This window comes from Parasteatoda tepidariorum, chromosome 12 (genome assembly GCF_982258835.1).
Source record: "Parasteatoda tepidariorum strain Cologne lab strain chromosome 12, Ptep-v5.0, whole genome shotgun sequence".
NCBI classification, from domain to species: domain Eukaryota; kingdom Metazoa; phylum Arthropoda; class Arachnida; order Araneae; family Theridiidae; genus Parasteatoda; species Parasteatoda tepidariorum.
In genome coordinates, this window is record NC_141766.1 from 3,084,100 (window position 1) to 3,096,906 (window position 12,807).

At 27.4% G+C, this 12,807-nt stretch overlaps 1 protein-coding gene across 9 annotated transcripts in view; it reads right to left on the minus strand.

The window, feature by feature from the left end:
• The window catches only part of ACC (acetyl-CoA carboxylase), a 165,717-nt gene that overhangs the window by 76,263 nt on the left and 76,647 nt on the right, over window positions 1-12,807 (minus strand). For all 9 annotated transcript variants that reach the window (XM_087155609.1, XM_087155613.1, XM_087155610.1 and 6 more), the window contains 6 exons: window positions 10,683-10,786; window positions 6,978-7,059; window positions 6,691-6,902; window positions 5,883-6,011; window positions 5,717-5,807; window positions 3,838-4,053 (listed from right to left, as the gene is read on the minus strand). In XM_087155609.1, coding sequence (XP_087011735.1) covers window positions 3,838-4,053; window positions 5,717-5,807; window positions 5,883-6,011; window positions 6,691-6,902; window positions 6,978-7,059; window positions 10,683-10,786 — 834 coding nt within the window. The remainder of the gene's footprint in view (window positions 1-3,837; window positions 4,054-5,716; window positions 5,808-5,882; window positions 6,012-6,690; window positions 6,903-6,977; window positions 7,060-10,682; window positions 10,787-12,807) is intronic.

Sequence of the window (12,807 nt, forward strand, 5' to 3'; positions counted from 1 at the left end):
GCCCCATCAGAACTCGGGGCCCTGGGCCAGGGCCCAATGAGCCCATCCTTAAAAAATGGCTCTGGTTCAAAATTACAAGACTACGGAGTTAAACTTTAGTAGTCGTAAACCCGAAAATTAGGTCAGCTGTTCAACGACGGATAGAATAAAATAAAATAGCAAGATATACAAATTTTTATATTATTTTGTGGAAGGTAATTTTAAATTGTAAAATACAAACTTTGAATAAAATTGATTGAATAATTAAAGATAAATGAAATTTAAACAAACCGACGTTTTTAAAATTTGAACTCAGAAACATATCGATCGATTGCTCTGAAAGTTTGTGTTTTGAAATTAAAAGGATGTAAAAATATGTAGAACATGCAATTCAATATATTTTATTATTATTTAATAAACTAGTAAAAAATAACAAATAATTATTTAAAATTATTTTTGCTTAAAAATTTGTGCATAATTTTTTTTTCTTTTTTTTTGTAATTTAATGTATACATTTTTCAATACACTCAAGAAGTTCTCGAGATAATGCGCAATAATCGAAGCATGAAGTTAAAATTAAAGGACCCAAACTTTCCATCTCTCTTTTTGCCATAACTTTGGACACTATCATCTTTCAGATTGTGGCTGTTTCCGCATTTTGAAAATTAAAAACCTAAAACTAAACTTTTGACAAACTTGCATGTTTATCCTGAACAAAATGCGCTCTTTTTCGTAAAAATATGGTATTGACTCTTTATACGTGAATATACGATTAAATCAAAAGCTAATCAAGGTGTTCCCTTTTTCCATTTCATACACTGTACATAAAATAAGTCAATGAGAATCTATTATGTTGATTAATATATATTTTAAGATATTGAATACGGACAGTTTAATTGTTTCTCTGAATCAATCAACAATCTTTTTACTACTAAGAAAATGATAAAAAAAAAAAATTAATAAATTAAATCTGCCAAAAATATTAAAATAAATTACAAATATTTTGTTAACGTTTGTTTTTCTTTTTTTTCCGACTGCTTATTTAATGCGTTGATTAAAATATAAACTTTGAATCCGAATAAGTAAATGATTTTCCTCATTTAAAAGTATTAAAAAAATGAAAAAATTAAAACTGATTTTTATTTTATTTTATTCTTTTACTTTCATTTTGCTTGAAAATTTCACAAAGCAATTATGTGATCCCATAAACCATTAATAAACATGTTACATAAAAAAGAATTTGTAAAGAGGACCTGCCTCTCTCTCTCTGTCCCTCAGGCTTTTGTCAGTTATTCTCCCAGTAAAGAGGGGTGATTATCTATCCCCTCCTCAGTTCTCGAGAAAAAAGAATAGCAGTTTGAAAGATAAGTTTCCAAGAAAATCAAGATGTGTTTGAGGGGAAAGGATTTCCAAGGGTCTTCGAAAAGTCTTCAATTTCAACCATGTCTAATCGCATCCGGACTCTAGTTTAACAATGTATGAGCAAAGTTAGGAGTAGTGCAGTGAAACTACAATTACATAGAATTTACAATATATTTTACTAAATTTTGTTACTAATTCTTAAAAATAAATAAATAAAAAGTCAACTACAAAAATTTTTATTAGGCATTTGTAAATGAATTTTTGACATTTTTTAGAAAAAAAAAATGTGACCAGACTATTTTCCCGACGAGACTTTAAATTTTTCCCGATGGGGGGGCTGGCCATGCCCGACGGGGGTGCTCCAGCTCCCCCTGACCCCCTACTGGCGCCGCCCTTGTTACCATATCAAATATTTTTCAAGAAAACTGAAAAGTTTTTGCACACAATTATAAAATTCATTTATCCAAAGACAATTTCATGCAAAAAATAATTTCTAATAATCATTTATTAATTTATAATATTTATTTAAGAGTAAAAAATTTTTCATTGTAAGGTGAACACATTTTTTTTATTTTTCTAAAGAATGTAATTTTAGATGGCATAGTACCAAATTTGAACAAAACTAGTTGAACAGTTCCAGAGAAATTGAATTTTAAATATAAGACTTCTTTAAAATTAGATTTTTCACAAGCTATTCGACGGATTCTGTACAAATTTTGTACTTTGTCACATAAAATTATTCTTAAAAATGATGCAAAAATTTTTAAACCTCACAATTAAAAATTTTTTTACTATTATTATTACACCTGACCGGAACACCTGACTGGGATGGGCACAGTAGGCCTTGGCCCTCTAGGGCTGTCGCGCCACTGAGTTTAGTTAGATAAAATAAAAAATAAATATTTACTGAAAGTATTTTTTTTCATGGAACTATCCTTGTATAAACGAATTTTATAAATTCATGCAAAATTGTTTCAATTTGCTTAAAAAGTTCAAGATATGGTGAAATATGCAAAATATAAAATTAACATTAAGGGGTCCAAACTTTGGATCGCTATCCTTAACAAAATATTAGGACCATAATTCCCAGATTGCTGTTACAATCCCTCCATATTTTGGAAGTCAAAAATCTAAATCCATAAAAAAGGTATGTTTATTCAAAGAAAATATGCCTGATTTCGTAACTTAAAATATTGTCTGCACTATTTAATTAGCCTATTTGAGGACACTTCTCCGAACCATTAAAATTGAGTCCTAAAATTGAATGTAAAGATACGATCTTTAGATCAAAAGTTATTTATGATCAGGGTTTCCACTCAATTTTCGAAAAAAAATTCAAGCACTTTTCAAGGACCTAAACTCAAATTATTCAATGATCCATTCAGTATTACAGTTAATATACTAAAGTACATGTCAACCAGATTTGATAATTACGTCGAAGCAGAAATTGTATATTTTCAAAGCGCAATGCTTATTTGACAAAATAATAATATTTATAATAATTTAATTTATCAGCTACTAATGTAAATGGTTGATAGTTATATTGCTGCTTCAAATCACTTTGAAAAATTCCAATTGACATAAATTGACTAAAAAAACTCCTATTGACACTAACAAATGATACTAGTGAACATTTAAAAACTAGCATCAGTTAAACTTTTCATGAAAAATTTGATGAAGTAAATTAGAATTAATGAAAAATAATATTACATTAAACAAGCATAGTAAATAATTGATAAAGTTTATGTACTTACAAGTTTATTAAAATATAAATACTTTTTTTTAATATTGAAATCCAAATTTTAGGTTACAAGAAATTAATATAATTATATAAAATATATCCATTTAGCACATGTATTTCAATTTTAATAACAAATTATCGATTTTGTTACTTCGGAATATCAGTAATGTATTTTGAACACAATAAAATCTATTGTAGAACAATATTTTACAGATAACTAAGACCAACGAAGCTTTGTTTTCTTTAAAATGGATCCATAAAATGTGAAGCGTGATTTTTAAAATTTCGTGAACATGCGTAATTTTTAAAAATCACATTTATACACATCTAGATATACTACATGCAAATCAAAATTATAAGAAATGTGAAGTAAGTGCTAGAAATTTCAGCTTTCTAAACATCAGAGGTGAACAATAATCTGGAAGGGAAAATCTAGGAGAGAAAAATTTTGTATCTTCTTTAACCTCTTTTCCCTTCAAGCAATAAAAATTGCATCTACCAAAATTTCTATAATTTTTGTTTGAATTTATTTATTATTTTTTTACTACTGTTTTCCAAGAAAGATTAGTATTATATTCTAATTCCAAAAAAATCAAGGACTTTTCAAGTACCCTATGGCGGAATTCATGGACTTTTCAGGGCCCTGATTTTTTTCAACAAAATTCAAGGACTTTCAAGGTTTTTCAAGTACCGTGGGAACCCTGATTATGGTCTTTTTTTAAGAGCACTGCACAATACCACAAAGCTCTACTTACTTGCAATTCAAGTAAAGGTAAACTAGGATCCCTAAGACAACGCATAAATGTATTGACAGCTTCTGAAAGTTTAGTAATAAAATAAGGATCTTGAAGAGCATAGCCTGACAAAATGTACTCAAGTTCTTGCTTCGAAGCTTGAAATATTTGATTTAGTTTATCACCATGCCAGCTTGGAAAATCATCATTCGGAAGAACTCCAGTAAATAATTGTGCCTATAAAAAATTCAATTAGCTTTATGCCGTAGTTAACAGTTGTTTCAGTGTAATTTAATGCCTAAAATAAACTTTTAATGCACCAATGATGAAAAAAAATCACACAAGATATAAACTATGACTACTGTAACCCTTCACAGCAATTTGGTTAAAAAAAGAAAATTTATATTATAAATTGTATTAAAAGAAAATGCTATAGCCACCACTAGATAAATTTAAGTACAGTATGGAATTCATAATTCGCCAACCTCTTGGTCAAGTCAATGGGAATTTTCTGGATATCGGAAAGTTGCCGAAAATCGATACCTTCTCCTTACAAAACTAATGGCTCAGAATTTGAACCAGAGTTAGGTTTAACAGCGAAACTTACTTCAAAGAAATTAGATGCCAGAAAAAATATTTAAAATTAGATAAAATTATTTAAAAAATGCAGAGAAAACTTATTTTTTAACTATAGGTATAAACATCTGAGTAACTTTTCTTTGTTTTAAGTACACACTGACATTTTACACACTGACATAATATTGTGTTCATTAAAAAAAAATTTGTCCCATTAGACGAATACATTTTGACTCTCATAATTAGAAAATGATTTAACGACACTTTCTCACTGCTCCATTGCCATCAGATTAGCCAAATTTCATCCAAATTTAGATTTTCTGGCTCGTGTAATGTTTTACAGTTATTCATGAATTTCGTTAAGTCACTGTGACAGTAGAATTTCAGCAGTGCATTCTTCTGTTTCTTTAAATAATAACTTGAACATTTGGCTATTCAGATTTTTTTGAACAATATGCATTTTTTGACAAGATATTAATAGTCAAATGACCGTTTCAGAACTGTTACATTGAAAATCCGGAAATCATCTTATCGCTTTTGCACATTTAACTTCATGACTTTTAATAACAATTATATACAGTTAATATTCTATTACTATTATTTTTCGCATTTTGTTTGTTTCGAATAATACTTGTCGCATACCTATTTCTACCACAACCGGTCATTTGACCGGGAGAACAATTTATTGCTTTATAAGGTTATCAGATCTGAAACTACAATGTAATGTGTGGTCAACGTTTTACATTCGATAAGTTGCACATTTCTGCAAAGACTGTTGTATAGTTAGTTCAATCAGAATAATTGTGAATTCAAATTTCAAGAAAGTACCTAAAACTTTAGATTGGCATTTTCGTGTAAGAAAAAGTGACAAAAACTAAAAGTTTCGGTAAGTAGCTAATAATTTATTTTGATAGCTTTACTTCATTTTTAACTAAGGTTACTTTTTACCCAGAAAAATGTCGAAACAATCAAGACAGCACAAGATCTTATGAGAAATATTAATTATAAGAATTATAATTCTTATATATTCTTATAATTATAAGAATTATAGAAATAAAAATTAGAAAAAATATGTTTGCAGAAAATGCACAATGGAAACACCCTCTATATGTAAAAAATGTGTAGAGCAATGAATTAAAAATTCTTATTCTTTGTGTCTGTAAAACGTAAAAATTGGCAATATACAATTTTATTTAATTTCCAACAAAATTGGATATTTTTTCTATTACTTCTCATATTTTCAAAATTTTTTTAAAAAAAACTTGGTTTTATTCAATATTGATACGTATATTATATTAAATCAATATGTAAATAAAATACTAACTCGCTTCATTTGAGTAGGATCATCAAGCTCCAATCGAGCCAAAATACTTCCAGCTTCAAGTACTGCTCCAGGACGTTTTACAAAATGAATACTAAAAAATTTAAAATAAAGTTAAAAACAATACGATGCTCAATAAATAAATAAGAAGTAGCAAAATAACATATACCAGCCACTTTCATTAACGGTCAGTGTCATAACCATTTTCATTACTTCAATCTCAGCATAAGCTTGGCCTGGATATACATGTGAACCATCTTCAATTAGGAATTGAATTAGCTTACCAGTTGAGGGAGATCTATAATCAAAATAAATCATTTTAATAAAAACATGCTTCAAAATAAACTGGTATTTAAAATTAGGAGAATTTTCAGATTCAGTTGATTATCTCCAAAACTACTGGGCAGATTTTAATAAAAATTTTTATGAATATAAGTTGATATAGTAAAAATAAAATAACCATTTAACAGTTATAACCCTTTGTGTTTATCCACACACATCTATTGAATATCAACAAAATAAACTATCAAAGATTAATACACATGTATGATCACGAGTAACACTCATCAAAGTCGAAATAGATGAAACAGTGGTTACAGAATTTAACTATTAGATCGAATAAATAACATATATTGTCCCCTTCTTACTATGTTTGTTTCTCGGGGGTAGTGGGTCGTGATTTCATTTAAATGGATAACAATGCACATTAGCATAGAGTTTGCTTGAACAATGATTGGATAAATTAAACTGAAAGAATCTGAGAACCACAACTCCCCATGCATGGTTCAGTAGAGTCCAAAAACATTAAAATAGTTAGCAACAGAGAAGTGTTCTGACTCTGATGAGTGTTAAACACAATCTCTGTATTAGAACTGTAGAAAAATTACTTTATTTGTATTTTATCAACCTATGTCCATACATTAAATTTTGCTGGAGATAATAGACCTAATATAAAAGCGTAAATAAAAATATCTAACCTTAAAATAGTAGGATCATTTTCTTTTTCAAACATACATGTTTGATTTCCTATTACTACCCTGTAATGATCAATTTCTTCTTTAACATAAGTTGTGTAACTGGCACCATTCACTGATAAAAGAAGACCACCATCACTTAGACGATGTGCCTCGATTTCTTTAAACGAGTTATTTAGAGCTAGAAAGTATCGATTGGGACCAGATTTAGTAACCTGAAATAACATCGTTATGCATAAATACTTAATTTTATATATCACAATACTAAGCATAAAATAAATGTTATTAACCTGAATTTGATATTTAACTCCATCATATATGAGTTCAACGTCAACAGTGTTATTTAAAATGTTTGCAGGCAGTATTTGACCTCTGTATGAAAAAAAAAATATTAAAAATCAATAACAAAAAGCTAAGGAATTAATATCAGCTACAGTACAATGATAAATTTTTATTCAAAGTTTGAGTAAACATTGTTTTAATTTTAAAAAATAATTGAAAAGCAGTTTTTTTTAATTAAATGATAATATTTTAGTATTGAATCTTTTTTTTTTTCAAGCAAAGCTTTAAATAGCACTTTGTGTACAAGAGGACAAGGCTACCAACTTTTTTATCATTTTATCCGACCTTATGCAATTAAATTATCTCTAGGCTTTATAAACAAAATTCAATATGGCTTATAAGGCATAAAGAAATTTTTCTCTGCTTGTGAAGCTGTGCATCATTAAATTCAGTGCAGATGATAACATGCCCGATGTTTCATGATTCATATCTGCTAACTACTATTATTAAACATGATATAAATGTGTTAACTCTCTCAGCATTAGTCTGAGGCTTTACTGGGTAAAAATGACTGCAACTGTCATGATATTCAGTGGGAAAGTAGTTAGTAATAGAAAAATTTAAATAGTATTGCACAGGAGATCAAAGCTGGAGGGATAATTATTTCTTAGTATAATCTGCTTTATTTTATAGTAAAATAAGATTGTGGCAAAATATTGAAGTTTATTCTTTGAATATTTAAATTCTTTATTTGAATAATTTCAATACTGTATTTGAAAGATAAAATGGTTCAGGCATCTTAGTTAGTCATCATTGCATTGACCATTATAGGTCAAAGAAAAATAATCATGCACTCATCTAATTAATTAATCAAAATAACATTCAATAAAGATTGTGATCCACTTCTACAAAATCTGAGTTTTTATTTATTTATTTATTTGACATTGGGTTTAGAAATATTAGTCTATAAAAAGTCAGCAAAATAAGAAACAAAAACAGAATTTTTTGGCTTTATTTATGACACAGCATTTAAATTTAAGGAAAAAATATACTGTATGTATTTTGTCAGTTGCTTAGCTTCAGAAAAAAATTATCATTGTTATGCACACGAAGCAATAAAAAAAATAAATAAAAAAAATTAAAAAAGAACAACTATGAGATGACAGATGGCAAAAATAAATGATTTAAGCTTTTCCCCATATTGACATTTGGCATCATTTACATAATAAGTCTAGAGTGTTTTGGCTGAAGAAACTTGTGATGTTGCAAAATATAACCTTAGAGTCATGAATAATTTTTACTAACTCACAGAAGTTATATAAAATGGCACATTATTCACTGAAAAACATTATTTCACATGACAACAACAAATGAAGATCAGCTTTAACAATAAAACTAAATAAAATTGGTTATATGCCTTATGTGCATGCAAAATATATTAGAATGAAATTTTTATTAATTTTATATTAATCTCACAAAATATTTTATTTTATTTGCATTTCAATATTACAGTTTTAATTAGGGGCTCACAACCTTTTTGAGTGAAGGGTCACTTGGACAGCAGGTAGACTGACGAAGGGCAGCGTGGATATTTATTTACATTGGTGCCCAATATGATAATTTGTAGATAAACATTAGTGTTTGAAGCATTAAATTTTTGCTGAAAATTAAGTATTTTTAATCATTAGAATTCATTCAAAAATGAAAAAACTAATACTTTTCCTAAAAATTTTTCCCTTTTTTATCAATAATTGATTTATTTTAAATATTTATATACATAATATTGGGAAAGCAAAATAGAACAAAATAGACTCAATATTTATTTGAAATTATAGTTCTTTATATATTTTTTATATTTCTTGAAATATTAGAGTTTTTATGAATTTTAAGTAAGAAACTTTTTTTTTTCTAAAAAAAAAATCACCAAAGCAATGAAAAATTTGAAACAAAATAAATTACAAACAGTGAGCAGTTTAAAAATTCGCGTTTTCTTCCACTTTTCCAATTTTTCAGGATGCAATAACATAGTATTATAATTCGGGATTCTAAATACCACTTACAAATGCATGACACTAACTGCTGAAAACATCGAAAAAATACTTGCAATGAAATATGCACAAATAAATATTATAAAAAGGGGGTATTTAAATGCGAAATTAGAAACTCACGTATTGTAATATCATCATAGTTAAAGTTACATTATCGTCAAAATCACATGCATCGCAATAATTGCAAAAGAAAGCTTACATTTACAATGAAATTAGCATAAATAAAGCGCATCAATAAGTAGTTATTTAAATGCGTGATTTCAAATACCACTTACAAATGCATGACACTAACTGCTGAAAACATCGAAAAAATACTTGCAATGAAATATGCACAAATAAATATTATAAAAAGGGGGTATTTAAATGCGAAATTAGAAACTCACGTATTGTAATATCATCATAGTTAAAGTTACATTATCGTCAAAATCACATGCATCGCAATAATTGCAAAAGAAAGCTTACATTTACAATGAAATTAGCATAAATAAAGCGCATCAATAAGTAGTTATTTAAATGCGTGATTTCAAATTTGCACGTCGTAATAAAATCCAAATTTTTAAAACCACGTGAGAATGTGTTGCAAAAACTGCTGAAAAACTATTAAAAAATAACTTGAATTTACGATAAAATCGGCAAAAACAAAGTCCATCAAAAAGTGGTTATTTAAATGTGCGATTTAAAACTCGTGTGTTGTAATAATATTGTAGTAAAAACACAGGATTTTAAATATCACCTGGAAAAGCGTAGCAATAACTACTTTTTAAGAAAAGATCATTTAGATTTAGGATGAAATTAGTACAAGTAAAGCATGTCAAAAAGTGATCAATTAAATGCATGGTTTATAACTCAAGAGTCAACTATAATAAATGTATCAGAGTTTTAAAAAACCCATGGAAGTCACAAAAGTAAAAAAGTCACGTGGATTTATGATGAAATTGGCAAAAAGAAAGCAAGTCAAAAAATTATAACTCAAATACGATACTCATGCATCGTAATATCATATTTAAAATATCAGATTTTTTAAAACCATGCAGAATTTTGCAGCAATAAACGTTGAAAAGTGATCGAGAAACAATAAAATCTGTGCAAATTGAGCACATCGAAAAGTAAGTGATAACTCAAATATGCGATTCAAAACTTTCACAATTTTCTTATTTTTCAAAAAAAAACAAATATTCTGTTCAGCAGCCCCGGGTAACACATCAACAGTCAACGGGCCACAGGTTGCGTACCCCTAGTTTAAATCCTAAATTTTAAGACCAGAGGCACAAGGACGAATTTAGTACGCTTGGAAACATATTTTTTAAAAATTAAAAAGTTTGAAGAAAAAGTATTAGTTATCAAAAAATTAAAATAAAATTTTTTAAAAAATTAACAACTACTAGTTTATCAATTACATAACAAATATTCTCAGAACAGAGGAATAAATATTTAATAAACACAGTTTTTTTTAGCAAAAACGCTATTTAAAAAAAATAATAATAATATATTAGTGGTTAGGTAACTATGATTTTTATATAAATCACAAGAGAACATTGGAGGCAACAAAAGTAATTCAAAAGTAATAAAAATTATCTATTAGTTATTTACAGTACAGTTGCAAATCAAAAATATTTTAACAAAATCAAGCAAGGAAACTGACTTATATTGAGAAAGAAATCTTACTTTTCTAATGAAGTCTGGAAGTTATGAAAATTATCTAAAATAGTTCGATCAGCTACATGTAATGAGCCACAAATAACAGCTAAAGTAGTATCTGGTTTCTCAGCCTGTAATTATGCATAAATAATTAATCATATTACTAGTATTATATAGTATTAAGTTTGCCCCACATTTTTAAAAGAGAATTAATAAAGTTCTTAAATTAGAACATTCATTATAACTCAAACTTTGACTTAGGTTGTAAGAAAACAATTTAATGAATGATAACTTAAATGTTATCATGATACAGAACATCAACAAGAGATGTTATTCTATAATGAAAATCAGATCACAACTTAACCCTTTGAGCATTAGTCTCAGCTTTTTCTGAACTTAAAGCTGGAGGCTTTCCTTCAAGGAAAAAAAGCTATTTTCCCCATGCCCTTTAAAGGAATAGCATGCAGCAGAGAAATTTTAGTATTATTTTACCCTGAGACTAAGTGCTTCAATAATTAACCAGTGCACAAACCTCACCTTTCTTTGAAAAAAATACTTTACAACAAAGTATCCTCTTTTTATGTTAGAACAGCGACTTAATTCATAATCACAACCATGGTAGATTTGTGCAATCGAAAAATAACATAATAATTAAGGGGGAAAAAACATACAAACCAATAGTCATACCTGCTACACTATCATTAGAAAAACTAGATCACAAAAAAGATTTCAAAATTTTAAATGGTTTTTCAATAAATATTTTTCCAAAATATTAACAGTAAGTCTTTCACTTACTAGGAAAAAACCTATTCTTAAAATCAATAAAATGAAGCTTGCTTCATTATTTTAAACTAACTTTTTGTGTAACTGTGATTATATTCTAAAAATAATATTCATCTCATTAAATATTAATAAAAATATGTAAGCCTAGATTATTCATTATTTTGCAGTCAAAATCATCAGGGGGCATAGAGCATTAAAAAAAACAATGTAACAATTAAAAAAATAGCAAGACTTTAAAAAAATTAATAAATAAACAACGTTGAATTTGTAGAAATACTACCTTAAAAATTGCGAGTCAATCCATTTCGGAATACATGATTTGTCTATAAAAACTTCACTATCCAATTTTCTTGTAGCTTAAAAAAAATAATGTAACTCAATGTTTTCCACTCTCCAGCGACTCATTAACAATAACAAAATTATACACCACTAGAAATTACGTCTGAGGTAATAAAAAAAATGAAATAATAAGGGGAAAGAAGAGGTTCTTAGGGAACATTAGATTAATAGATTATTTTATTTATTTGAAGAAAAACCGATTTATCAAATGATAGATCAGGACTGTTAAAAAAAATTTTTATGACATGCAATCATTATTAAACACTACTTTTAACAATTAAATATATTAAATTGAAGAAAATAAAACTCTACTTAACTAAATATTTTAATAATTTTACTAATTATAAAATTATTAAATTTGCATTTTTTTTAACATCACAAAAAAGAATTACTAAATATATTTTGATGCAATTTTTAAGCTAATCATAATCCCAGCACTCAGACAAAAAATTTACCTAAGAGAGATGATTCTCTATTAATTGGAAGAAAGTAAACCTCTATTTATACAATGATTTTAATAATTATTTAGATTTATCTGGAATAGAGCCAATAAAAAAATGATTTGAAAGACATTTTTAAAAATTATTTTTCAACAATTAAAAATATTACAGTGGATTTTTTTCTTTTGTTAATTTAACAAGGAAATTATTATAAATGCAGTTTTAAAGCTTATCATAACCATGACACTCAGATAAGAGTACTTCTTGCTTAAGCAAGATGTCACAAACATATATGACAAAAATTCCCCTCTTTTCCTAAAAGTATCAAATTCAATTACATATCCCCACCCACATAATGACTAAGATATTAATATTTAACAAAAATGGAAAATAATAAAATTATTTTTTTTAATAAGAAAAAGATGCAGTCCCATTCATCAAATAACAATTCCTGACATTTTATTATTTAAAATCTGAGTGAAAAAGAATGTTTTCATTGACTAAGCATAGTCAGGGGTGCTACTCGCAAAATATCAAATTGTCTCACCAGAAATTGCATTTCGTCTCAGTTAAAATCTCTTTTTGGCTCA